This window comes from Balaenoptera ricei, chromosome 2 (assembly GCF_028023285.1).
Source record: "Balaenoptera ricei isolate mBalRic1 chromosome 2, mBalRic1.hap2, whole genome shotgun sequence".
NCBI lineage: Eukaryota > Metazoa > Chordata > Mammalia > Artiodactyla > Balaenopteridae > Balaenoptera > Balaenoptera ricei.
Window position 1 is genome coordinate 112,711,012 of NC_082640.1, and position 25,493 is coordinate 112,736,504.

The 25,493-nt window shown below is 42.2% G+C and overlaps 1 protein-coding gene across 7 annotated transcripts in view; it reads right to left on the reverse strand.

The window, feature by feature from the left end:
- Window positions 1-25,083, reverse strand: part of CHD8 (chromodomain helicase DNA binding protein 8) — a 56,888-nt gene extending 31,805 nt beyond the window's left edge. For 3 of the 7 annotated variants that reach the window (XM_059913805.1, XM_059913808.1, XM_059913802.1), the window contains exons 1-5: window positions 12,260-12,343; window positions 5,106-6,163; window positions 3,837-4,208; window positions 2,730-3,115; window positions 1,642-1,756 (exon numbers count right to left, since the gene is read on the reverse strand). In XM_059913805.1, the coding sequence (XP_059769788.1) occupies window positions 1,642-1,756; window positions 2,730-3,115; window positions 3,837-4,208; window positions 5,106-5,948 (1,716 nt within the window). In that variant the 5' untranslated portion in view covers window positions 5,949-6,163; window positions 12,260-12,343. Of the gene's footprint in view, window positions 1-1,641; window positions 1,757-2,729; window positions 3,116-3,836; window positions 4,209-5,105; window positions 6,164-12,259; window positions 12,344-23,868; window positions 24,068-24,998 lie in introns of those variants that run through there. The other 4 variants (XM_059913804.1, XM_059913806.1, XM_059913803.1 and 1 more) reach the window with 4 other exon arrangements.
- Between the last annotated feature and the right edge of the window lie 410 nt (window positions 25,084-25,493).

Genomic DNA, 25,493 nt, shown 5'->3' on the forward strand with positions numbered 1-25,493 from the left:
GAGACACCAAGAGGTTAAGTAAACTTGCCTGAAGTGACAGTGTTAGTGAACAGTAGCGTTAAGATGAGAACCCAAGAAATCCTGCTCCAGTCTGTGGTCTTAACCACTATGCTGTTTAGAGAATTTTGTTGTTGTAGTACATGCGTAATTTTTATACAGTTAAATGTATCGATCTTTCCCTTTATGACTTCTGAATTTGAATACTCTCCTTAGAAAGAGCTACCTGATTTTACAATTATTTAAAAAAAAACTTATCCATGTTTTATAAAGGTTCATGATTTCAATTTTTGCATTTAGACCTTTGATTAAACTAGAAATTGTTTTTGTTAAAGAGTAATGCAAGAAATCCAATTTTATTTATTTCTTCCTGAATGTGTAGCCAGTTGTCCTAACTTAATTTATTAAATAATCTTTCTTTCCATTGATTTTATTTATTATTATTATTATTTTTTTTTTTTTTTTTTTGGCTGCGCCACACGGCTTGCAGGATCTTAGTTCCCAGACCAGGGATTGAACCCGGGCCCTCAGAAGTGAAAGTGCAGAGTCCTAACCACTGGACCACCAGGGAATTCCCTCCACTGATTTTAAATGGCCTTTTAACTCATATACTAACTTCTCATAACAACTATTTGAATCCTCTTCCAGACTCTATTATCTTTTACTAATCTCTTATTTCTTCTCTAATTTTAAACTCTTAGTAATTATTATTTCATAATATACTCTAATGTCTGTTAAATCTAGCTTTTGCCTCATTCTTCTTTTCAAAAATGTCTTGGCTATTCTCACGTGTAAACATACCCCAGAAGAACCAAAGTCTCAGTTTATCAAGGTATTGAATGCATATTAAGGAAGAGGGGATATAAAAAAATAAATAAATAAAATAAAATTCAAATCAAAAGAAAAAAAGGAAGAGGGGAGACATTTATAAAGTACTGATAGCTAGTGAGGCACCTGAGGTTTGTCTAGTCCAAACCTCCATTTTTCAGATAAAGAACTTACACATAGCTAAGTAACCTGGCCAGGCCCATTAGAGCTACTTAGAAGTACCACGGGTCTCCTGAATCATTAACAGCACATTCTTTCCATGGTTGGAAACTAGAGCCAAAGATGGTACCGTAAGGCAACAGAGATGGAGGACTAAAGTTCTTCTGGTCCAGCTTCTTTTACTCTCTTCCCAATGTTTCTTATCTTCAAAAGGTAGCAAAAACATTGTACCTTAAACACCCCAGTTCTCAGAGCCAAAACGCTGAAGTTTTTGCAAGAATTCAAAACCCTGAAGTTTTGGAAGAAGTAAGGCAAAAGGAGGATAGCTAGACAGTTCTAAGAGAAACCAAAGTATTGCCATACCCAAAACAACAATCTTCCAGCATAATTTCATATTTGCTTAGTCTTTGAAACACTGGAATTTGAGAAAATGAGTATTACTTTCTTATAGTAATATGCTTTTTGCCTAAAACAAATTTAAATTTAAAAGACATGACCATGACCAGATCTTGCCTCTTCTACTTTTTAGGACTACCTCTGGTTTAGAAAAACTGTTGAAATGTGCAAAGGCTTATCGTCTCTCAGTATCTATTCTTGGTCTGTCTGTCAGAAGTAAAACATGATTTTTTTCAGTAAGTTCTTCAGGGCTCCTTTTACCTGAATGCTGCTTTCTTCATCTTCCCGGGGTGACTGTGCAGGCATGACTTCCACATCTGAATTATCAGATGAGGTATTTCGCTTTCTCTTCTTACCCACCACAGGAGTGATGGTGCTAAAAAGGAAAAACCAAATTCAGTTACAGTGAAGGCAAGGAAAATTTAGAAGTAAGAAAATATAATTAATCTAAACCATCACGTACAAAGTCTCCAGGCATAAGTGTCTAGATCTTCAGTCTGTGGGACACACAGCTATTGAGTAGCGTGTTTGAAAAAAGAAGATATTAGGGTTTCTAAAATACCAGCCGACCTTTACACCAGATCTGACAAATCTTTGCTACCACTGTATTCACAAATACCTGAAGAAAGGTAGAATAACACAGTAGAATGAATTCTTGACTAAGAATTACAAAGCCTCGTTTTAGTTCCAGTTCTGTCACTAGCTGGGCATTAGTTTCGTAAGTAGCAAACACTGATAACATCTGGCCTGACAGCTGTTGAGGATCAAGTAAGATAACAGATATGAAACTTGCTTTTTAAAGCTGAAAAATCCTGTGCAGATATGAAGCATTATTATAATTACACCACAAAGCCTGAAGAATCTCAGGGAGTGGAAGCTAGAGAGAAAGGAGTGACGCTACAAGACACGGAAGGAATTCTTGTCAATTGTGACAAGAATTATGTGGCAAGCCATGGTTCTGTCAAGACTGCTTAAGGCTGACAGTGGTTGCTGAAATCTTCTCCAGTTCACTGATGAAATGTAAGAACAGGGCAGCTATGTCTACAGCAGCTCTCTTTTACTGGTGTGGGTGGTAGGGGGCTAGTGAGAAGTCTTCCACACTATGGTGATACAAAATCGGGAAGAATATAGAAAAACACAGGCACAGCTTTTAAATGTAACCCCTAACACAAGACTGGCTATCTTTCCCGCGCCTTGGTATTCACTTGGGACAGAGAAAAGAAAGGCCTTATTATCTTCTATGATAGAGAGATCACCTTGAACTTTGTAGCTGCTGAATACAACACGAATTTTAAAATGTACGCACTATCCTCAAATGTCCCGTCAAAAGAGCAAAGGGTGGTACTTACTTTAGCTTACTCTTGCCCTTGGTTTTGGAGGTACCAGATGTTTTGCTCTTCTTTGGCTTTTCTTCCTTGAGCCTCTCCCCACTGCTCTTCTTCCTGCGTTTCTTTTCACCTTCCTCCTCAGGCCGAACGCTAGGCAACTCATCCTCATTCAGGACTCGAGGTATGTTCTGTTCGCCCCGGGCACGGGCCCTAGCAATGGCCTCTGCTACAATCCGATTTGCTTTCTCTTGCTTCTTCTGGTGCTCCAGCCTACGGTTTTCCTCGATTCCCGTCTTGCCTCCCGTATGAGGAGCAGAGCTTGCTGGTGAGGAGAGAGCTGCCACTTCACTGGCACTCAGAACTTTAACTACGGAGAGTCCAGAAGAGGCCCCTTGGGAAGAGCCGGCCTACAGAAATAAAGACACTAGAATTTCAACATGCTTGTAGCTAAATAACCTGAATAAAACAACTCTGAAGCAGGTAGGCTACAAACGTCAGTTCTCTAATTCCTCAAGAACCAGACTCAGACCAAGTCTTACTGAACCTAGAGACACATTCCAAAAAAAAAAAAAAAAGTATTTTTTGGTGGGATGCGGATGAGAAAAGGCAAGAACTGTGCCAAATTAACCTTCAATATCCTTTAGCCATGCTCCTAATGTCAATACTCATCTCCATAATTCCAGAAAATTTTCAAACAATACAGCCAACGCTGGTCTCTAGGCTAAAGGTAAAAAAATACAAATTCTACTCTTGGCCTACCTTCATCTCCCTGGGGGTGAGAGGAAGGACAATCACTTGACCTCTTTAAGGCTACTTCTTTATGTTTCAAATGAGAGGATATTTCCAGTCATTTTTATTTCACAAGAACATTAAGAAAAGATTGTAAATGAAACGGTTCAAAGACAATTTACCAGATAAGTCATCTCTGATCCCAAACCCAATAATAACCCTCAAATCTTTTCATGACGTAATTACAACAAGGTTTCCACGGGTGAAGGAAATAAAAGTCTGCATGTCACTTCAGAGGTATGAACCTAGACTGGCCCCACGTTCAACAGTGAGCGACTGCCGAGGGGAACAGCCAGGGACTAAGGGATGTGTTCCCCTTCTTAACTACGGAAGTCTCACCTGGGGCTGCAGCACCACCTTGAGCGGTACTGAAAGTCTCTGTCCCGGGCCCTGCCCTGGTCCCATTATCTGAGCCTGCTGCACAGAGGAAAGAGCCACTGGCTGGGCTGAGGATGGCTGCTGGGGCTGTGGCTGCGACGACGGAGGCTGCGGTACAATCTGGATCTTCTGCTGTGGCGGCTGCACCTGCAGCTGGATAGTCACTACTTTGGCCGGCTGCCCCTGGGCATTCTTGGCTTGCGTCAGGGCCGCCAGCTGGTTGCCCTGTAACACTATCTTGCCTGGCAGACTCCCCAGCACGACGTGCCGGTGTCCTTGGGGACCTCCAGACTGTGGCTGCTGGAGGACCAGCGTGATGCGCTTCGATTCACCCTGGAGTGAAGAAGGGAAATTGCAAGAGAGGTAGAACATTAAAGAATGGCAGACCCCTTAATATTCACACCAGTTTTCCTCATCCTAGAGTTACAAAAGCTGAGGGTCAGAAAACACAGTATAATTCCTTTTGTTCATCCTCCTCTCTTTCCTGATAAGATCTTTTCTATATGACCTCTGCCCAGTGGGTACCAAGCCTGTTCTGGAAAAACTGTTGGGAGGCTCGCTCTATTTCTATGGCAGTCGTTCCATTTTCTGGAAATCTATTAGAATAAAAGTCTATACTGAACTGAAATCCACCTCCTTATAAGCTTCCTCCACCAATGCTACTTATCTTAATACTGTCTTCCCCTCCCCCCAAACCCTTCTGGCCCTGGATTCAGAGACTAGAGCCTCTATTTTCTTATACTAGAAACTAGCCTTTTCACTGGGCAAAGTCAGAGGAGGACAATCTTAGTAATAACAACAGGGGAGAGATACACATAGCTTCCGTAAGTCTTGCAAATATAAATAAATGTAGTTTTCCAAAACTGATTCTTGTTCCCATTGCATCCTATATTACTCATATAACTTTATATCATACATTATTATGAGTTCTTGTTTAAGGTCTGTATTTCCTGGCAGACTGTGAGCTCCGCAAGGACAGGGACTGTGTCTATCTTGTTCAGCACCAGCTAGGCACAGTGTAGATATGTAGTAAGAGCTCAAAAAAATACATTAACCCTAACTGCTTCCACCTAGTAAGTAACAAATACATTGCTGTCAATACTAACTGATAAAAAGTAAAGATGGAATTTAAACAGGATTTCCTAGAGACGGCTCTCCTGTACTTGCTCTCACACAGTTGCTGGGCCCTCTACTAAACCAAAATTCACCTCCCCCTTTCACTCAAGTCACCTGGGTAGGTGTAGAGGTCAGTGTAACTGCAGGCTTCAGTGGGGGCCCTGTGGCCCCAGGGTTTCCAGCAGGAGCTGAACCCTTAACTGGCTGTAGGACCAGCTGCTTTACTGGTCGGCTGGGCTGGACAATGCGCTGAACAGCAGCCTGGTTCCCAGGGACCTTGGCGGCCAACACTGTATTACCAGAGACAATGGAAACACCAGGTCGAAGGGGAGTGCCGGTTAGCACTTTGGTAAAAGTGACTTTTCCACCATTGGCTGTGCCAGCCACGAGGGGCTGAGCTGTGCTGGTGATACCTTGGGCCTGAATTTGTGCCACGTGGGCACCAGTGACTGAGGAGCTGGGTGGGGCCTTAAGGATAACAATCTTGGGGGCTGACTGAGGTGGCTGCCCGCCAGCACCACTGGAAGGGACAGCTGCGGCAGAGACACCCATGAAAGGATTCCCTTGGCTCAGGATCTCCTGGCTCTTGGAGACCTGCAAAAGTCCTGACGTTGGCGTCGGTGTCTGTAAGACAGGTTGGGCTGGCTGCTCTTGGCTGACGGGCTGAGTGGTATAATCATGCAAGGTTAAAGATTCTGGAGCTGGAGCTGTCGATTCTTTGGGAAGTTCTGTGGGGGCTGTTTCCTCTGGTGGGGGGACCAAGTCACTTGCTGATGAATTCCCCACATCACCACCTCCACCATCCTGGTTCATCTGATCCAAGGAGTCCAGAGAGCTTGGCAGTCCAAGGGCTTCCTCAATAGGGTCTTGTGTAACCTGATTGAAGCTGTCATCAGTAAGAGAGTCCAGGCCAAATAAATTTGGGTCATCAAACAGATCCATGATGGGGTCTGCCATCTTGGGAAAGCAATGGGGGTTACTTCCCCAAGGTTTAGGGAGGGAAGGGGAGGGGGGGTAATGGCTCTCCCCTCCCCTCCCCTATTAAGAAAAAAATGTACACAATGGAAGAGGACTACTCTTCAGGTAAAGAGGCAAGAAACAAGTGCATGTCAGATTGTCCTGACCTTCATGGAGCAAGATGGCTAGGTCTTCAGAGGAAGATGGTGGAACTCCTGTTGTAGGAAGACAAATGACAAATAAGCAAAGTAGGTGACCTCAGGGAAAATTTCTAGCCTTAATTTCAAATAGCATCAAAATAATAAGAGAAGAGGAAAATGTGAGGTAATCTGAGGACAGAGACACAGCGGAAAGAACATCCACATTTCTGCTTTAAAACTAAAACTAAAAAAGAAAAAAAGAAATAATCTAACGCCCTTTTGGGGTTCTTACACACTTTGAAGCTTCTGTCTGTCAAGATCATTCAGCTATCTCTGTCCATTTCCTTTTACAATTATCATTCTTAGGTAGAGATCAGGACATTTAACATTCATTCACCTTCTATTTCAGGTTCGTAAGTTGACAGAACTTAACAATACACCAGCAATACTTCAGTGAATATAGCTAAAGCCTTCTGGATATACTGTATTTTGTAAGTTTCCCTTGTATTTTAGATACTTTTACTGACTACTGGCAAAAATAACCACCTTTAACCAAGCTTATAGTATAATCTTACCCAGGAAGTTTCACAAACTTTATTCTACTTAACCTATCAATGAATCTATACATAGTGTTTCTGTTACGACGTCCCCTCCCCACTTTCTCACATTTAAGATCAAAAACTTCCTTTGCAAGAGATTCAAAGAATTCTACAATTTCATTCTAGTTTATATTCCCAACTTTCAGTCTCATCACTTCCTATGCTCTCATCACTTCCTATATATACCCTACAATCCAGTCCAACTGGACAATACGGTTCCCTTAATGGCATTCCTATCTGCATGACTTTGCCTATTGTGCTGTAGCTTCTTCCTGGAACATCCCCACCACGCTCCTCCCAAACTTCTCTTCCAGCTCAAATCTCTGACACCCTCAAAGGTCTTCTACTCCACAAGGTGAGCCCTGAACCTCCATAAGGTGAGCAATTTGTGATGACTTGGTCCCTTCACCTCCTTTAAATATCCACAGCATTGTCTGCACCTTATTTAAAGCACTTATATTTAACATTTTATTAAAATGGTAAGTTTCTTGTCCATTTCCTCTGAAGGCCCAAAAGGTTCCTTTGTGCACATTGTATAAAGCTGCCTACTCAAGACACTTGTTTGCCATCTGCTGGAAAACTGTCATACTAAACATATTATCTATGATGATAGTGAACACGTGGAATGCACACCTTGCACAACCCTGCATGGTGGCCCAGCTCCTCTTTCCCCGAGAAAGAAGAGTTCCTGAATGGTGGGGACCATGTCTTATTCATCTGTGGATCCCTAAAGAACCAGAAGAATATCACATACACAATAGCTACTCAAAAAAAATTTAATGAATTAAAGTATTTGCTTGCAGCGTCTGGAATGAACCATTCAGTTCTTAGAGAAACTAACTGTTATTCCCTGATTCCAAGATGAGACAGTAGAATACTTCCTATCTTGAAAAACTGTCCTACAAATAACTGAAATTATGTTTACTAAATCCACATCTGGGGCTTTAAGTTCATAAAATGCTGGGAAAAGGAAAAACTAAGACAAGGAATTATAAGTACATCACCACCTAACTAAACTATATGAAAATGTAGTATCTGCTCTTTGTATATGATATCAGTATTTGTCAATCCAGGAAAGCCTTGCTTGATAACACCATTTCTCCTAACTTTTAGAAGATATCAGAGAAGAAATTTGTCAGTGACACAGTACAGACTTGACTGAAGAAGGCCCTTCCATACAACCCCCAAACTTTTTTTCCCCTTTCTTTAACCCATTCCAGTTATCCTTGCAAAACAATATAATGTGGGTAAGTAGCCCAGAAAATCAGACATAGATAAGAGGACACACTCATCAGTAGTTGGCACATTGGTCAAAATTACAAAGCATACATGGCATCTCCACCAATGTTAAACAAGATTTTCCTAGCTTCAGTAATTGTATACCCTTCACATCTCAACCAGGGTCCCTATCACTTCCCACTCCTGGTTAAATTATTCCACCAGCTCATTCCAGCCTCTCCTATCTAATACCTGCCCCAAAGTAACTCAAAATGGTGATCAGAAGAGTTATGGATAGGACTTCCCTGGTGGCGCAGTGGTTAAGAATCCACCTGCCTTGGGCTTCCCTGGTGGTGCAGTGGTTGAGAATCTGCCTGCCAATGCAAGGGACACGGGTTCGAGCCCTGGTCTGGGAAGATCCCACGTGCCGCGGAGCGGCTGGGCCCGTGGGGCCCGTGAGCCACAATTACTGAGCCTGCGCGTCTGGAGCCTGTGCTCCGCAACAAGAGAGGCCACGATAGTGAGAGGCCCGCGCACCGCGATGAAGAGTGGCCCCCGCTTGCCACAACTAGAGAAAGCCCTCGCACAGAAACGAAGACCCAACACGGCCATAAATAAATAAATAAACAAATACTTAAAAAAAAAAAAAAAAAAAAGAATCCGCCTGCCAATGCACGGGACACGGGTGCGAGCCCTGGTCCGGGAAGATTCCACATGCTGCGGAGCAACTAAGCCCATGTGCCACAACTACTGAGCCCACGAGCCACAACTACTGAGACCGCATGCCACAACTATTGAAGTCCACGCACCTAGAGCCCGTGCTCTGCAACAAGAGAAGCCACCACAATGAGAAGCCTGCGCACCGCAATGAAGAGTAGCCCCCGCTCACCACAACTAGAGAAGAGCCTGCATGCAGCAACGAAGACCCAGTGCAGCCATAACTAAATAAATGAATAAATAAATAAATAAATTTTTTTAAGTTATGGATATTTCTTAATTTAATGAAAATCTACTCAATAATTTTAGATTTTCTCAACACTACCATCAGCTTTTTTCTAGTTATGCCCTACTTTGCCACCTATTATCTTTCACCTCCTATTCACTGTCAGAGAAGTTACACTAAATATCTAACAGTTAAGTGTCACAAAAAAACTACAGTGAAAGTTTGCACTAACTAAAAGTTTATGCTGATAATAGTTTATAACCTGCCTTTTCTTCCATGGGGTATTTTGTCCTTTCCAGGACTCCTTGCTATTTATTCACCCAAATGCTCTTCCTTCCCTCCACAACAGCCCAACGTCAGAGACAGAGAGAGAGATCTCATTTTTTAATGGGAGAAATGAGGCTAATAGCTTCTGAAATATTTCCTTCCTTCCATATGACTCAAGTATAAGTTTTTAAAGGTCAATGCACTTATCATTTATCTCCCTTCCCAATTTTTGGGCCAAATTTCTGCTTCTCCTGGGTCAGTCAGGGCCCAATCATTTAAAACCCTCACCACTGACTTAATGCCACAGCATCAAGTCTCACTACTTCTCAGTCCCATCCCATCAACTCACCTCTACTGACCTAATTCATCTTGTACAATTTTTTTAATCCTAGTCTCCAGCTTCTTTTTTAACTCACATCTTTAAGTTGTCCTTGACTCTCAAAAGAATAAACCTTCTCCAAACATATCTCCAACTTTCTTCACCCCTCCATCTATTCCTATTTACGGGTTATCCTGGCTATACCCATGTCTGGCCTACTCTACCAACTTCATCTACCCCATGGTAGATGAGCTTGGTAGAATTCTCTTTCCATGGTTCAAACCCTGGTAATTAAAATAAATAGATGTGGGACTTCCCTGGTGGCACAATGGTTAAGAATCCCCCTGCCAATGTAGGGGGCACGGGTTCGAGCCCTGGTCTGGGAAGATACCACATGCCACAGAACAACTGAGCCCGTGTGCCACAACTACTGAGTCTGCACTCTAGAGCCCGTGAGCCGCAACTACTGAAGCCCGCGTGCCTAGAGCTTGTGCTCCGGAACAAGAGAAGCCACCGCAATGTGAAGTAGTCCCCGCTGCTCACCGCAACTAGAGAAAGCCTGTGTGCAACTAGAGAAAGCCTGTGTGCAGCAACGAAGACCCAATGCAGCCAAATATAAATAAATTAATTAATTAATTAATTAATTAAATAGATGTTAAGCATTCAAATATACGAAACCCTTAATATATCCCTAAGTAAAGCAACTGCCTAGACAAAGAAATCATAGCAAACTTTAATCATATTGAGAATGAAAAGTCAGTCTTCACCTACCACTGCCCCAAAGAGGAACATATGTATATGCTCAAAAGGAAAGACAAAGCTTGATGGTTGCACTTAATCACTTTCCATAATTCCAAACTAATGAGTAGACTAACAACAGAAAACCTTGGGGGGGGGGGGAAGGGGGAGGGGGAGAAGTAGAACTAACTAGTAAGTTAAGGTTAAAATCCAAGGCCACCCATCTAAAACTTCCAAATAACAAGCCAGAGAAATTCTTTATATAAAGCCCTTCATCCCATCGTCTTCTTTAAGGAGAAACTACTCCCTTCCCTTGAAATAAATATAAACTGATTTTTTTTGCAGCTTTATCACCTTTAATGTAGTTCTTCTGGGTTTTCTTAGAAATCTAGAGTCCCAACTCTCCTGTTCTTATTTTAACGTGTCTCCCTACCCTTGCCCATTTCAATAACAACTTGTCTGTCCAATCATAAAGGAGTTAGTTTTAATTCTACTCTATACTTTTCCATGTCAATCTCCCCATACCTTTCAACAAAGCAGTGATTCTCAACTGGGAGATGGAAGGTATGCAAAGTTTGAAAATGTGCATTCGGTGTTATAATTTTATATTTATCAAATGGAAAAGGAAAACATCTCATTGTTTAGGTTATTTATATTCAATAGAACTGGACAATATCTCTTGGCCTGTGAGGATCTGTAAAAGATAACATGGGCAGGGGCGGGGGGCAGAGAAAGAAGTATGCCTGGTTTGGAAGCATTATCGACATCTCTCTGATGGGGTAAGATTTCTTATGGTCTCTCAAAAGGGAGTTTATCATATTGTTTATGACGGATGAGAAACACTGCAACAGAAATTAGTCCAGCTGTCTAAAACATAAAATTATATAAACTGAACTACAGACATCCATTCTCCCTTTACAGATTTCTCTGTACTGTCCATCCTCTTAGAAGATAACAGATGAATGCCATATTGACAAAAACTGATCTTTTCTGGGGGGGTTAATATGCACTTTTAGAAAGTAGCAGCCATGCCCACTTAACCTCTAACTGCTCAAAGAACAAACTATTTTACTTCAAAGTATTAATCTTGTTATTGGAAACTGTATCCTTTCAAGAGAATCAGCGCAGGCAGGCAGGCAGACATAAACACGATATGGAAACATGATGGGTAGAAGCAATTTGAAGAAATCCCTTGAAAATAAAATAAATCAGAAGGCTTAAAATGAAAATCACCAACATAATTTTAAAAGAGGAGGATTTAAAAACTGTGCCATGGAGACATTTGTGAAACCCAAAGGGTCTCAAATCTTATAAAGAAATGGGAAATAAACATCCAAGGTGAATGGAATCACAATTTAGGGTCAGCAAAGGATCAGGATGGAAGGACACAGACCATAAGAAATAGAGCTATTAACTTGGAGCCACTCAGGAGATTCTCCTCACGAAGATCGAGATCCTAGGCCATTTTCTCTATCTTCACCATTCTCAATTCCAAATGTGCGGCTACTCTGTTTTTGTTTTCCCAATTACCGAAAAAAGCACTCAAACCTCAATCAGGAGTATGGACATTTGGGGCAAACATGGCTGGTAAAGTGAGTCCTTCTGAATAAACAGGGAAAGCAAAATAGGCAACTATGAATGCTAAAAGCATGTACGTATGTTCAAGGGGTAAAGGAGAAACTACAGAAATTATATGTACTCATGTGGAAGGGAAGGGGCAAGGTAAGGAAGTGCGGGGTTGACGGAGAGGGAGACGCGACTGGGGGCGGGGGTGGCGGGGACCCGGGTACATTACCTGCTCATACTGCCAGGGCTGGTGCCAGTAAGGCCCACACAGCAGAGGCGGGAGATGTCGGGCAACTGGAGCCCCCAAAATGGAGGTGAGGTACATGCTCTTGAGGGAGTGAGCTAGCGGGGTGCCCTCCAGGGTGGGGATGGCCAAGACGGGAAGATGCGGGGTGGGGGGGGTGTGGATGCCCGGGTGGGAGCAATGTGAGGGTGGAGGCTACAGGCGGGAAGGCCCGATTAGCCCTTAAGTAGAAAAAGAGCTATGCCTCACCCCAGCAAGGTAAGAGAGGTGCCTTTACCTGCAGCGGCCGTGGGGGGCCGGTTCGCCCCTCTCGCTGTCTCTCCAGCACCAGTTCCCCCTCCTCCTGCGCAGCCTAACTTGATGCTCCTGCCCGCCCCGCGTCCTCATTGGCTAAGCTCCCCTGCCACTCACCACAGGGGCAAACACGCAAAACAGCGCAATGGGCGGGACTAGACAGAGCTTCCCCCTCCCCCGCCACCGCGGGGTTAGGTTGAGAGCGCACGGAGAGGCCTATCCGGTTTCCAGGGCCAAAGCGAAGCCTGCAGCTTGCTTGAAAAAAAAAAGGATCCTGGCCAGCGGAACGGTCCCAAGCTTCGGGAAACTAGTGCTGGCGATTAAATTCCCCCACCACCTACACTGTTTTCTGCACACCAAAGAGCGTAAACTCGGGAGGGAGGGTTCCACACTAGGCCAACTCCGCCTCCCTCTGAATCCCCTGCCTCCTAGCAGCACTGTCAACTCCTCAGCTGTAGTGACTGCACCTTATCCCACGACCCATTAAAAGGGGCCAAATCTTCCGTCCATCATGGAAGTGAGTCAGCCCAGTTGCTGGAACATGGGGCCTTTTACTCTTAAAAGATAAAGCGCTCTCTCTGCCACAAGCCAAACTGCATTCTTGATACTCCAACCCTTGGGCAGCAGTATCACTCTCTAGAAAGTAATCGCAGGTACCCACGAACAATTCCCAGCGCCCTCCCCTCCAAAATACACACCCACTCCTCACCCCCAAACCTGGTCTCTGACCCTCACCTCTCTAGAAACTCAGCCCATATGACATATGGGCCAGTGTCCACTTTGCAATGCCACTTGAGACCACTCAAATGCCCGAGGGTGGTCAACCCCAGAATGATGGTACAAGCTTAAATACCCCAAAGTAATCTGTTAATAAAAACAGCTGCATATGTCCTAAGCACTAATTTCCCCTGAAATGTAACCACCCTCAACATTGAAATCCTATTTTCTGTGCTCTAGTCTACAAACTAGGAAGAAGATCAACTTGGCCTTAGAGCTCCTATTTTTAAAGATCTTAGCATTACCACTAATGCTAGGAACACCCAATCCCCACTCCTGTAAACAGCAATACTGTTTTCCCATTCACTCAGGCTCAAAACCTCAAAGGTGCCTCTGAAACCTCCTCCTGTATCCACCGTCCAATCATTTGCCAAGTCCCATAGGCTCTCCTATAAATATATCACAGATTTTGGAGCTGGCAAAGACTTCCCAATCATATCAAGTCAGTCCTCTCGTTGTACAAGAGAAAACGGAGGCTTAGAGTTGAGTGATTCAACCATGAAACTAGGTGGCAAAGTCAGGATTCATATATCTCACTCCTCTATTTCTGCAGCCATTTCTTTATTTATGCAGCTCGTGTAGGAGAAAGAAGCCTCATAGCTGATCTCTCCCCCTACTAATTCTTTCTGCTACCAGATTAACTTCCTAAAACACAGTATGGCCAAATCAGTCTCCTGCTTAAAAACTTTTAAAGGTTCCCTGTTACTTAAGACATAATTCTTAAGACCACATTTTGCCTTCCCAGTCTTTTTTTTTTTTTTTTTTTTTGGTCATGTCCCGTGGCTTGTGGGATCTTAGTTCCCCGATCAGGGATTGAACCCGGGGCCACAGCAGTGAAAGCACCAAGTCCTAACCACTAGGCCGCCAGGAAACTCCCTGCTTTTCTAGTCTTATTCCCACTATTCTTCTACGTACACACTTACATGCTGGCCAAAAAAGACAACTTAATATTGTCATATATTTTTTCTCATCTGGGCCTAGCTAATACACTTGCCTTCAAATTATATCATCCTTATTTCACTTCTTTGTCTTATCAGAATCTTACTTATCCTTTAAGATCTATATCAAATGCCTCTTCATTATCTCGACATTTATTGAGAATATAATATATGAAGTAATATGGTAGTGTAAGAGAACCGAAGATGAATAAGACAATCTCTACCCTCAAAGAACTTACAACAGGTAGGAGTACATTTGTGTATACATGTGGGGGAAGGGTGAAGAGTAGGGACTATGACAGTAGTGACTATTTCAGGAACACAGATGAAAGGGACTTAATAAACTAGGAGAAAAAGGTATCAAGCAAGTTTCTTAAAGGATGAGGAGGCGTTAACTAGGGAAGGTAAGGTGGGCTACAAGAAAGGGGTATTCAGCCAACAGGGACAGTAAGAGGAAAGGCAAAACAAAGCACAGCAATGAAAAACAGCCATGAGACGTGTAGAGGAAACTCTAAGTAGCTCTGAAGTTCAGTCTTGCTAAAGTGTAAATCACAAAGAAGAAATCAGAGGGAGATAAGATTGAAGGGATAGGTAAGGGCCAGACCCTTCAAGGAAGAAGCCTTGAACGCCATGTTAAAGCATTTTCTTCTAGGTGGATGAGGAGCCACTGAAACATGAAACGACATAATCAGAAATGCATTTTAGTTAGCTAACTCTGGCTGTTGGATAGAGAATAGATTTGGGGGATGATGGAACAGAGGACACAGAAGTAGTCAGGAGGCTGCTGTGGTAGTCCAGAAAAGAGTTGTATTGTGGATGCTTGCTGTTTTTTTTTTTTCCTGCTTCCCCCTTCCTATATTGGGAGAATAGCGCAAGGTTAAAAGTCTTCAATGGAAGAGTGGATCTTAATCCCCACTATAGAGCTGGGATGGGTGGGTGGGGGTACTGAAATGAGGGGCAGAGTCCCATCTCCTCTTCTTGTCAGAGAAGAAGTACGCACATGACCTAGCCTAGTCTAAGTGGACACTCCTGTGGAAAACCTTGACTTTGCAGTGGTAATACAAAGATCCAGAACCAACCAGTTAGACAATATTCAGCAATGTCAGACACTGGAATTCTGCAGCATCATAAACAGACTGTTCAGTGGTATGATCCTGGCCACGTTCTCCATGTTTCCAACTTCCCTTGGTTTCAGATCATTTTCTAAATCAGGTTCTCTAGCATTCCCACTGATTTTGTGAGCCACACAATATCCTTCGAATATGTTCCCCTTCTGCTTAAGTTAGCCAAAAGATGATTTCTGTTGTTTGCATCCAACAAGATGATTAGAGCCTGAATCATAGCAATGTGGTTCAAAAGGTAATGATGGGAAGGAAAGGCCAGAGCGGAATAATACTTAGGGGATAAAAATTGGTAAAACTTAGAGTTTACAGGGAAAGATGAGTTCAGCCATGTTTAGTCTGAGTTGCCTATAGCATGTTAAGTAGTGATATTCAATAGAAGGTTGGATTATAAATATAAAAGTTGGCTTGGTGACAGAGTTATCAGTATCAAAATAGTAGTTTTAAGAGTGGAGATTACCCAGGGAGTATGAAGAGAAGAGCTAGTATATGAAACACTGCACCAATACTGTTGGGGAGACAACAGAGAATGTGAGGGGTCTGTGAAGAACTGGATGTCCATTCCAAACAGAGCAGCTGCTACTCAGCTCTAGTTAAGTGTTGCCATATGGAAACACACATCCAAGATTGAGAGAGAACTTCAGGTTTTTCAAAAGCCAGAAATACAGAGTTTTATGTAAATCTTCTGGGTTTTAAATGCAGACAACTAATTTTTTAAAATGTTTTAAACACTATGCGTTAGAAAAAACACTTAGCTGGAAACCCCCAAATTTGAGATTTTTCGGTGTAGAGTGAAAAAAGCTAAAGAGGAACCCAAGAGAACATTAGGATTTAAAAATCGGAATAAGCCACACCTACTAAGCAGGTAAAGAAGGCAAAGCTAGAGATGCAGAGAGTGCAATATCACCGAAGCAAAGACAGTAGAGTGTTGCCGAGGGAAAGAGCGATCAATTGCATTGAACAAAGCAAAAATGTCCAATAATATAAGAACTTTAAAATGTCCATTGGATTTAATGCATCTCTACTTTTCACTGTCAAGCTAAGAGTAATCAGTCTCACATGAGCTTTCATAGTATTTTTGTTAAGTACTCTTTTGGGATAATTACCTTCTACTTCGTATTTTAGTTATATTTGTATGTGGAGGCATGATGAGCTTCAAGTCAGAGGGATCTGGGTTCAAATTTCTGTCCCACTAAGTAAATAAATTTTTCTGAGTCTAGTTCATTCCTCTGTACAAAGGCGGCTCAAATTACAGGGCCATTAATGAGGATTAATGAAACATCTCGCACACTTCTTGGTATGTAACCGCTATTTCTAGGAGGTACTCAACGAATGTAGCTGGATAGACTATTTGGAAAAAAACTGTTTTGCCAGTGTCTCTACCTACCTTGGAGATGCTAGGCAGCCTTAGAGGGAATCACCACCCAGATGAATGGCCTTCAAAATAATTCATTAATTTCAGCAGGCTAATATCTATTGAGCTTGAATATGCACTGTAGCCCTTGCTTCCTCTACATTAAATCTAATTTACAGCAAACAGGAATAACTATACTTTAGATTCTAGCGTCTAAAGATCACGTTCAACTCACCAGCTTCAGTCAGCCTAACCTGCTATAGATGTTCTAAGTCACTAGCATCCAACTTTGAGTAATGAGAGACCTAAATTAAAACTCTCAGGGCGCCAAGGAAGGGTCATAAAGATTTCAGAAACACCCCCGCCGCCCAAACACTTTTTTCTAATGGCTTCCAGGACATCACACTTTTCTGATTTTCATTCTACCTCTCTGGCCAATTCTCCTTTGCTATTCTTCTCCTCTACCGGCCTTTTATTGTTGAAGTTCACCAAGCTTTTTGGTCCTAGGCCTTCTTTTTTTTTCATTCTATACTTTCTTTTCAAGAATGTCTAATTCACGTACAAGGTCTCAATTCATTATTTTCTTCAACAAACTATCTATATACTTACGTCTCTCATTTGTATCTCTGGGCAAGACGTCTGAACTCCAGGCCTGTTTATTCACTTGCTTACCCAATAGCTCTTCCTGGTAGTCTCTCCAGTCTCCCTGGCTGACCCACTCGTCCAACTCTCTCTATAAGGGGCTTATTACCTCAAGGAGACTGATTCCTTGGTAGTCTCCTCCATCCACACCACCACGCGCGCACACACACAGAGGGTAATCATCCTCCAGCATCTCCTATTCAGTCATGGCTGTAGAGACCAGAAACTCTCTTCCTTACCACCCCTATCCAATATTTTAAAATCCTACCTTTACCTCCTAAACATCCCTCAAATCCATCCACTTCTGCCTCTACTACCATTCTGGATCAATTTACCATCCTCATTTCCCTTGACTATTGCAATTGCCTTCTAACTGGTTCCCCATCGATTCTGCCTATTTAATTCTTACTTATCCTTCAAAGCTCATTTCAACTTCGTCATTTCAAAGAAAAGCTTTCCCTGAGCTCCCAGACAAAAAACAGCCAAACTTGTTGAATGTACATTACGTACCTGGCCCTCTTCTAAACAACGAAAATGCATTAGGAGTTTCAATTTTCTTAAACTTGAAATAACTATATTTTACAGATGAGGAAACTGAGGCACAAAAAGATAAGCAATTTGCCCAACATTCCACGGCTAATGAAAAGTGGTGTCAGATTCAAATTTAGGCAATGTGGCTTCTGAAGTCACATTCTTAACCACCCAACTATACTATGGTGTAGGCTACATGCCCTTATTATAAATTCTCTTGTAACATCCATAATTTCTCTTTTGTAGTAGACTGAATAACTGATTATATAATTAATTGTTTGATATCCATCCTCCCTCACCCCCATATTAGAATGCAAGTTGCACAAGGGCAAGGCCTGTGTATGACTTATGACAATATTTCCTTGGCTTATCAGGTGGTAATGGGCACTCAGTGTACTTCTGTGAAGGAATGCATTTTCAACTTCCAGCCAAAGGTGTGTGGGAGTGGGGCTGTGGAGGGGTAATACGGAGGTATCTGACCAAAACCAAGGGCTTCTCCAGACTGCTGAGATAGTAAACAGGCAGTGGCACATTTCCTACCAGAAACATTCAGAAGAGGCATCACAAAATCTTAAGCATCTTCACTTTCTAGGACCTGTAGCAGACACAGCTTTCAGGTATAGCAAAAGAAGCTGCATCCAATACACATAAAAGACTGTTTTCTACAGTGTGGTAATCACTATTGAAAGCAGTGAAATTTTAGTTACCTCCTTTAGGCTTGGTACCATAAAGCCTCAGTGGTGGCCAATTTGAAACTATGGCAAGAAGTGAATGGATGAAACCATACCCATATGACTCAAAGATAGGGCAGGGATTCATTCTTAAGTCAGCCTCATTGTAGATTTTTTTCCAGTAAAACTCTGGAGTTTTGGTCTAAGTCTGAAGACAGAATATAAAAACCTAATATTTAAGGATCACTGCCCTGAAGTCAAGTTAGACTGGATCTGGAGAAGTTCCTCTTCACTGGCACATGTTCACCAAGGTGAAAATAATACTCTAGGTTCTAGATGAGGAATATCTAACTGGATTAATATATCTACCTTGTGTGACACCACTTTTGGACATCCAGCGCAAATAATGATATACATAATTTTTTTTATTGAGGTAATATTGGTTTATAACGTTACATAAATTTCATGTGTACATTACTTTTCTACTTCTGTATACACTACAGCGTGCTCACCACCACAAAGTTACTTTCCATCCATTGCCATACAGTTGATCCCCTTTGCCCATTTTGCCCTCCCCCCATAATATATATAATTCACGTAACAGAGTCCTGTTCCTCTTTACGCTCTCCCACACCACCCTCGCATGCCCTACTTTAATTGGGCCAAGTATACATATATTTTTTCAGCCTAACAGAAAAATATAAATATTTACTTAATTTTTTTTTTTTTTTTTTTTTTTTGGGCCACGCTGCACGGCTTACACAATGTTCCCCGACCAGGGATTGAACCTGGGCCGCAGCAGTGAAAACCCGGAATCCTAACCACTAGGCCACTGGGGAACTCTTACTCAATTATTTATGAGGGATTGTTTTCACTGCAACATTTATGCTAAAAAAAGTATGTGTGGCTGGGGGGAGAAACACTGTTACTATCACACTTGTGCCTCTAGGCACAAAAAATGACCCAGCGACACGGGACTGATGAAAATTCAGTTGGCTAGTTTGACTTGCATTGGCTAAAAAATGGAGTTATTTGCAAGACTGACCAAGTGATTTTCCTCTGTAGAGCTTCAAGTATTTCACATAATCTTATCTTCAAAAAAACTAAGTTAAATAAAAGAAACTATTCTTCTTTTTTTTTTTTTTTTTCCTTTTAACAGACAGAAATACAAAGACAAAAAGAAATTTTACATTCTCAAGGCTCTACAACTGCTAAAGACACAGCTGTAACAGGCTATGGAATGCCTACTCGTCTAATGTTGTGGTCAAAGACAGTTCTCCTACAGGGGTCAGCAATGAATTTCTAAATGTAGGGAGACAATAATGAATGAGGCTTTGAAGTCTGACAGACCAGAGTCCTACTCCTGGTTAAATGATCTAACCTCACTAAGTCTTATTTTTTCTCTTCTGTAAAATGAAAGTAACATCACATACATTTTCAGGGTTATTCTGAAGATTAAAAGATAATGTACAATGTTTGGCACACAGTAGGCAAATAAAAAGGAGTTTATTATTCCCTATCCAATAATTTAAAAACAGTACCACTAAAGGTTTCTCTCAAAGCAAAATTACTCCTTAGAGGTTGGGCTGAGCTGATCTGCTAAGCAGAATGGTGGGATACTAAAATAGATGCAAAAGTTTCATAATTAGAATAGCAGGACTGCTGGGCAGGATCAAAAGACTAGTACTACTGTGCTGAGAAAGCAGTATAACCCTTTAACCTCAAAACCACGGAACAGACTTCAACCAGCACGGGTGGCTAGGGCAACACGCAGGTAATTCAATTAATCATTTTTTGTGTTTGTATGAACGATGCCAGTGTCTGAATACTCCATTTACTTCACAATGCCTGCCTGTGGGAACTTACAGTTCTCCAGCTGACTAGGCTGTCCCTTGGTAGCTCACATGCCCAAACCCAGGTACCTCAATTTTTGACTCCCATGACTTTTAGGAAAGCAGTGAATGAAAGTGACCACCACTACCTATATATATTTAATTCCTCATGGAAAAGGTCCCCCCAACAGGAGGCATACCTGAAAAACAGGCAAAAGCACTACACTTTATAGAAGAACTAATGTGTAAATAAACAAAGAATGACTGGGTACTGAGTGGAAGCAATGAAGAATAAAACACTGGGGACTTCCCTGGTGGCACAGTGGTTAAGAATCCGCCTGCCAATGCAGGGGACACGGGTTCGAGCCCTGGTCCGGGAAGATCCCATATGCCGCGGAGCAACTAAGTCCATGCGCCACAACTACTGAAGCCCGTGCGCCTAGAGCCCGTGCTCCACAACAAGAGAAGCCACCGCAATGAGAAGCCCGCGCACCGCAACGAAGAGTAGCCCCCGCTCACTGCAACTAGAGAAAGCCCACACGCAGCAACGAAGACCCAATGCAGCCAAAAATAAATAAATAAATTAATTAATTTTTTAAAAAAAGAATAAAACACTGAAAGTTCAGTGTTCATGCAACTTGGTAGCTCCTATTCAAAAATCCTGAAAAATCTTCCCAGTCATTCAGTTTATTTAGATGGATGTATATCTGATATACATCTGATATCTGTAACAGAACATGAAAATCATAGAATATATGAAGTATGACTTTCATGTTCTATTACAAAACTCTATTATGATTTGGCTCTAAGTAGGCAGCCAAACTACTGAAATCACTGGCTTCTTCTAGAACCAAAGAGAAATTCCCATATCACTAATGGGACTGGGTACTTCAGAATACCCATGTCCCAAAGGAATAATCCCTAAAGATATAATGTATCCCCAAAGTATGCAGTGGAGGAAAAAAAGGAGGCAGGATATTCCAAAGGTTTCCCTAATGACCATGAGAGACAATTTGAGAAACCCCAAAGACTTTACAGGTCTTGAATATCCTTCCTCTCAGGTGAAATTAAGAATTCAGTTAATACATATTCTTTCTCAGAGAGTTACGGACATAGTTTTAGAAGAACTACAAAACAAAACAAAAAGGTGTTGTTATTACGGAGTTACTAATTACTGGAATATTGGGACATTGCCTAAAGGATTAGAACTATCAGATTTAGGGTGCTGACATACAGTGGAGGAAAGAAGCACAATTCTATTATTATCTAGTAATTTCAGTAGTATGTCATTTAATTACCTTTTTAAAATGAAATAAAGTCTGAAAATACCAAATAAAAAGAAGCCATACACAATAAATCTCTCTGGAAATGTACTGAGGGAATAAAATCAGGAATGGTTCATTCTTTCAGTTACGAAGCCAATCTTCTCTCAAAAATTACACAGAAGAGTAAGTAATGTTTAAAATCCTTGGTCTGATGTTGAAATTTTTTTGTACTTTTATTTGAACATGTTCTGGGAACTCTTTTCAAACAAACTAGTGAGAATATACTTGGAAAGTCTGAATAGGAAGAGGCTAGAACATTGTCTAGGCTTCCTACACTGCTCTACTGCTTGGAATACATCCCTGGATTCATCCCTGCTGAAGGTGAATGCAAAGAAATTATCTATGCCAGTCTTTCTGTTTACGCCTGCTAGGCTTTTTATTATCATGTAATGTACATTTGTGGGTAGAAATTAAGTGCTTTATTTTTAAAAGTCTCCTGCTGCAATCTGAAAGCAAGAATTAACATATTTTAAAGTTGAGCATTTTGCTTCATGTGTCATTCAACAACCAAGAGTCTAGTGAAGGATAGAAAGTGACGGGTGATAAAAAGGCAAAAGAAATGTTACCTACTGAACAGCTTAATGAGAAATCTCAGAGACTACAAAGAGGTGGACTTATTTTGCAATACAGAGACAATGAAAATCTTCAAGGCAATATGAATTAGTTTTTTAGGCAAAAAACAGAGCCAAATTACAACTTCATACAAGTGTACACACAAAACAAAACAGAGGTTAATGCTGGGGGAAGGTTATCCAGGATAAAATTCAAAATGTAATAAATGGTTAAATAAACCTTTAGGCAATAGTAAATGGTTCACACAACAGCTTTGTTATATAGAAATACAACTGTTGGGACCTCCCTGGCGGTCCAGTGGTTAAGACTCCACGCTTCCACTGCAGGGGCGCGGGTTCAATCCCTGGTCGGGGAACTAAGATCTCACATGCCGCTCTGTGCGGTCCAAAAAAAAAACAAGAAACAAAAAACAGAAATACAACTGTTACTCGGGTATTAGGCACCAAAGGAAGTATATCTTGAAAATAAGGATCTCTGCATTCTTAAACGACCTCAAGACAGATGCAAAAAGGGACAATGTAAGTGAATTAAAACAAAAGGCAAAGTGAACAAAATTGTAACAGAAGGATGAAAGGAAGAGCACCAACTCTGTGAGAAAGAGAATAAATAATTAGTTAAAGAGGAGATACAAAAAGTTAAACTGAGTAAGATACAAAACGATAGTCTATCAATGGACTGAATGCTAAAAGTAAAATAGTAAATACTAAGTTGGTTACAGTAGTGCAAGGGTAGGTCGAGCAAAGACCTACAGATCAGGGGCTGGCTCAAATGCAACTCCAGAAGTAGAGTGACTTCTAGGGGTGAGGGTAGAGGGTCCAGAAAAATATTTGTCTTCTGTTTATCCTTCAGGTATTAGGCTAAACCTAAGCTCAGAAGACAGCTTAACCCTTGCAGGATTGTGGACAAACAATACCTTCAAAGCATTTAGTATTCATCTGAATGCTGTGAAGATGTTACAGTCCTTCCACAGATGAGAATATCAAATCTCATTCTTTCAGTAAGCAAGCACAGTGCTTGGCACCCACAAATTAATCTTAAGAGGTAGTTTTGCTCAGAAATACCACACCCTTTCCAAAGGAGATGTATACAATGGTTTCTTTTAAAGACTAAGCCCCATCGCCATCCTACCTTACCTATCAAAAACTCAACTCTTCACATAAAATGGCAAATTTTTCTTGTTACAAGCAAAACTCTGAAGTGGTGGTTACCACAATACCAAGATTCTTCCACCCCATCACCCAGCGGGTGCTGCAGAGAAGGCTGTCCCAGGAAATACAAGGTGTTTCCTGGTGATTCACAACCAGCTCAGCAGATTTCTATTTCTATCATTTTCTATCCATGTCTAAGTGGATTTTGTCAATTTTGGAACTGACACACTCAAAAGGACAGATGCACAGGATAGATCACACATGGGTAAGGTGACAACCATGCAAGTACCCATGCACTGCTCCATCAAATCCCTTATCCCAATCCACTACTCCTTTACTACTGCAGTTTGAAACCTTCCCCCAAGCCTGTCTTTCCACACACAGCTACCCTCTCTTTGGCCAATGTCCTTCATCTTGCCTTGCAGACCCACTGGCATACCACTCTTGCGACCTGACTTCTCAAATGAAAAATGCTGTTTTCCTTACCATAATTTTTCTTTTCTTTTAAGGGGTGGGATAATCCAAAATACTTGGAATGAGAAGCTTCCCATGTTCTGGCCCTAAGAGGCTGACCACAGTTTGTTCTGACAACTATCTGTTGATTAATACAAAAGAAATTCCTAGGCAGAAGACGTTATCTAACGAACTAAGAGAGAACATTATTCAAATCACAAACTCACCTTCTAGCACCTAAAGTGCCCCACACCAGATAGGACCTCACGTGATGCTAAGGATAACCAGTTAGAGAATCCCCGACTGAACTGACAGGTTCAGAGCAACATGAAGAGTAAACAATCTGTGGATGCTAGTGTGATGGTAGGGTGCAGCAGACAGACAATGCAGCTCCTCTGGTGTTTGGGGCGTTCCACTATGTCTACCCTTTAAAAGAAAAAGATATCAAGTTCTAAGTCTTCGACTTCCGCCTCACTGTGTTCAGTCATTGAAAAGAGATTGGCCCACTAAACATCTATACACCACTATTTACCTCTTCCTTTAAGACCTTAAATCATTTAGGACTGACCCTTAAAAGGTAGAAGCTGCTGCATTTGCACAGCTGCTGCAATGGCAGGGAAATTTCCTGCGACACTAGACAGGTAAATAAAGAAATTGCATTCGCTCCGAGGTAGGGGGAGGGGTCTTCTGGCACTGAAGAGTTTACATAATGCAACAGAAAACCAGTGAGCTCTGCAGACTTGTCAATGGAGATGCAAGGCTTGAGCTTCTCTCTTCCCACATCTCTGAACACGTCCTAACGCCTGCTCTGCTCTCCCAAAGATCCACAGAAATTACACCTAAGAATGTAAAACAATCTGCACAGGCTCACCCCATGCTCTCTTACCCACCTTTATTGCTAAAATGCAAAAAAAAAAAAAAAAAAAGCAATTAAAAAAAAAGAAAAAATCCCTAATCTCCCACTTCTGAGTCCAAAGTATGGAGTAACCAAACGGAGCCGGGGAGTTTTCCCTCCTCTGAAGGGGCAAAGAGAACAAGAAGCTGCCTCAAATCTACATGATATCCAGTAATGCAATGACAAGCCCTAAAAACTTCACAAGGGCAGGGGCAGCCCCGTTCGCGGCTCGGCCAGACTCGAGGCCCTCGGCCCTGCAGCCGCCCTCTCCCCCGGCCTCTCACAAAGGAGAATGGTTCAGTCCAGAGCATCACCCAGCACCTGATCCCTTACAACTGGGGGACGGGCAGAGGGCGGGGGCGCGAGGAGGAGAATGAGTTATGGAAGCCAATTCTAAGAGCCTCAGCTTTTGCAAAGACTCTTGGACCAGCATTGAGCGGCGGGCGTGAGCGGAAAGCCTACCTGAACAAGTCCTGGTGCTTCCTTTCCAGCCAGCGTTTCAATTCACCCTTTCGGAGAACAAGGCGCCTTCCGGCGGAGCATGGCCAGCCCTCGGCTCAATCTAGCTTGCTAGTAGTCCATTCTCCCTTGCTCCGCCCACCTACGCTCCCACCCACCAATGGCAGGGCCGACGCCCCGCCCCTTCCAGCAGGGTAGTGTGAGTGCCATCCAGGAAGTCTCTTGAGGGTGGGAGGGCCTAAAAGGCTGAGGCAACCACAAATGTGCCTGATTGAAAATAAAATTTGGCGGTAGGTCGGCTCTGACGGCTCTCAGTTCACGGACTTTCAGATCTCTCGGCATCTTTTCTTGATCCCCGCCGTTGGGGGCGCTCTAAACGAAAACAACGTTTAGTTACCTGTTTCTGGGAAGCCATCTTGGATCGGGCTGGTGCCTTAGGGCGGGGAGGAGGAAGGAGTGCTTAAGGAATTTGAAGTCCCTTTCGGCGTTCTGTCGGAC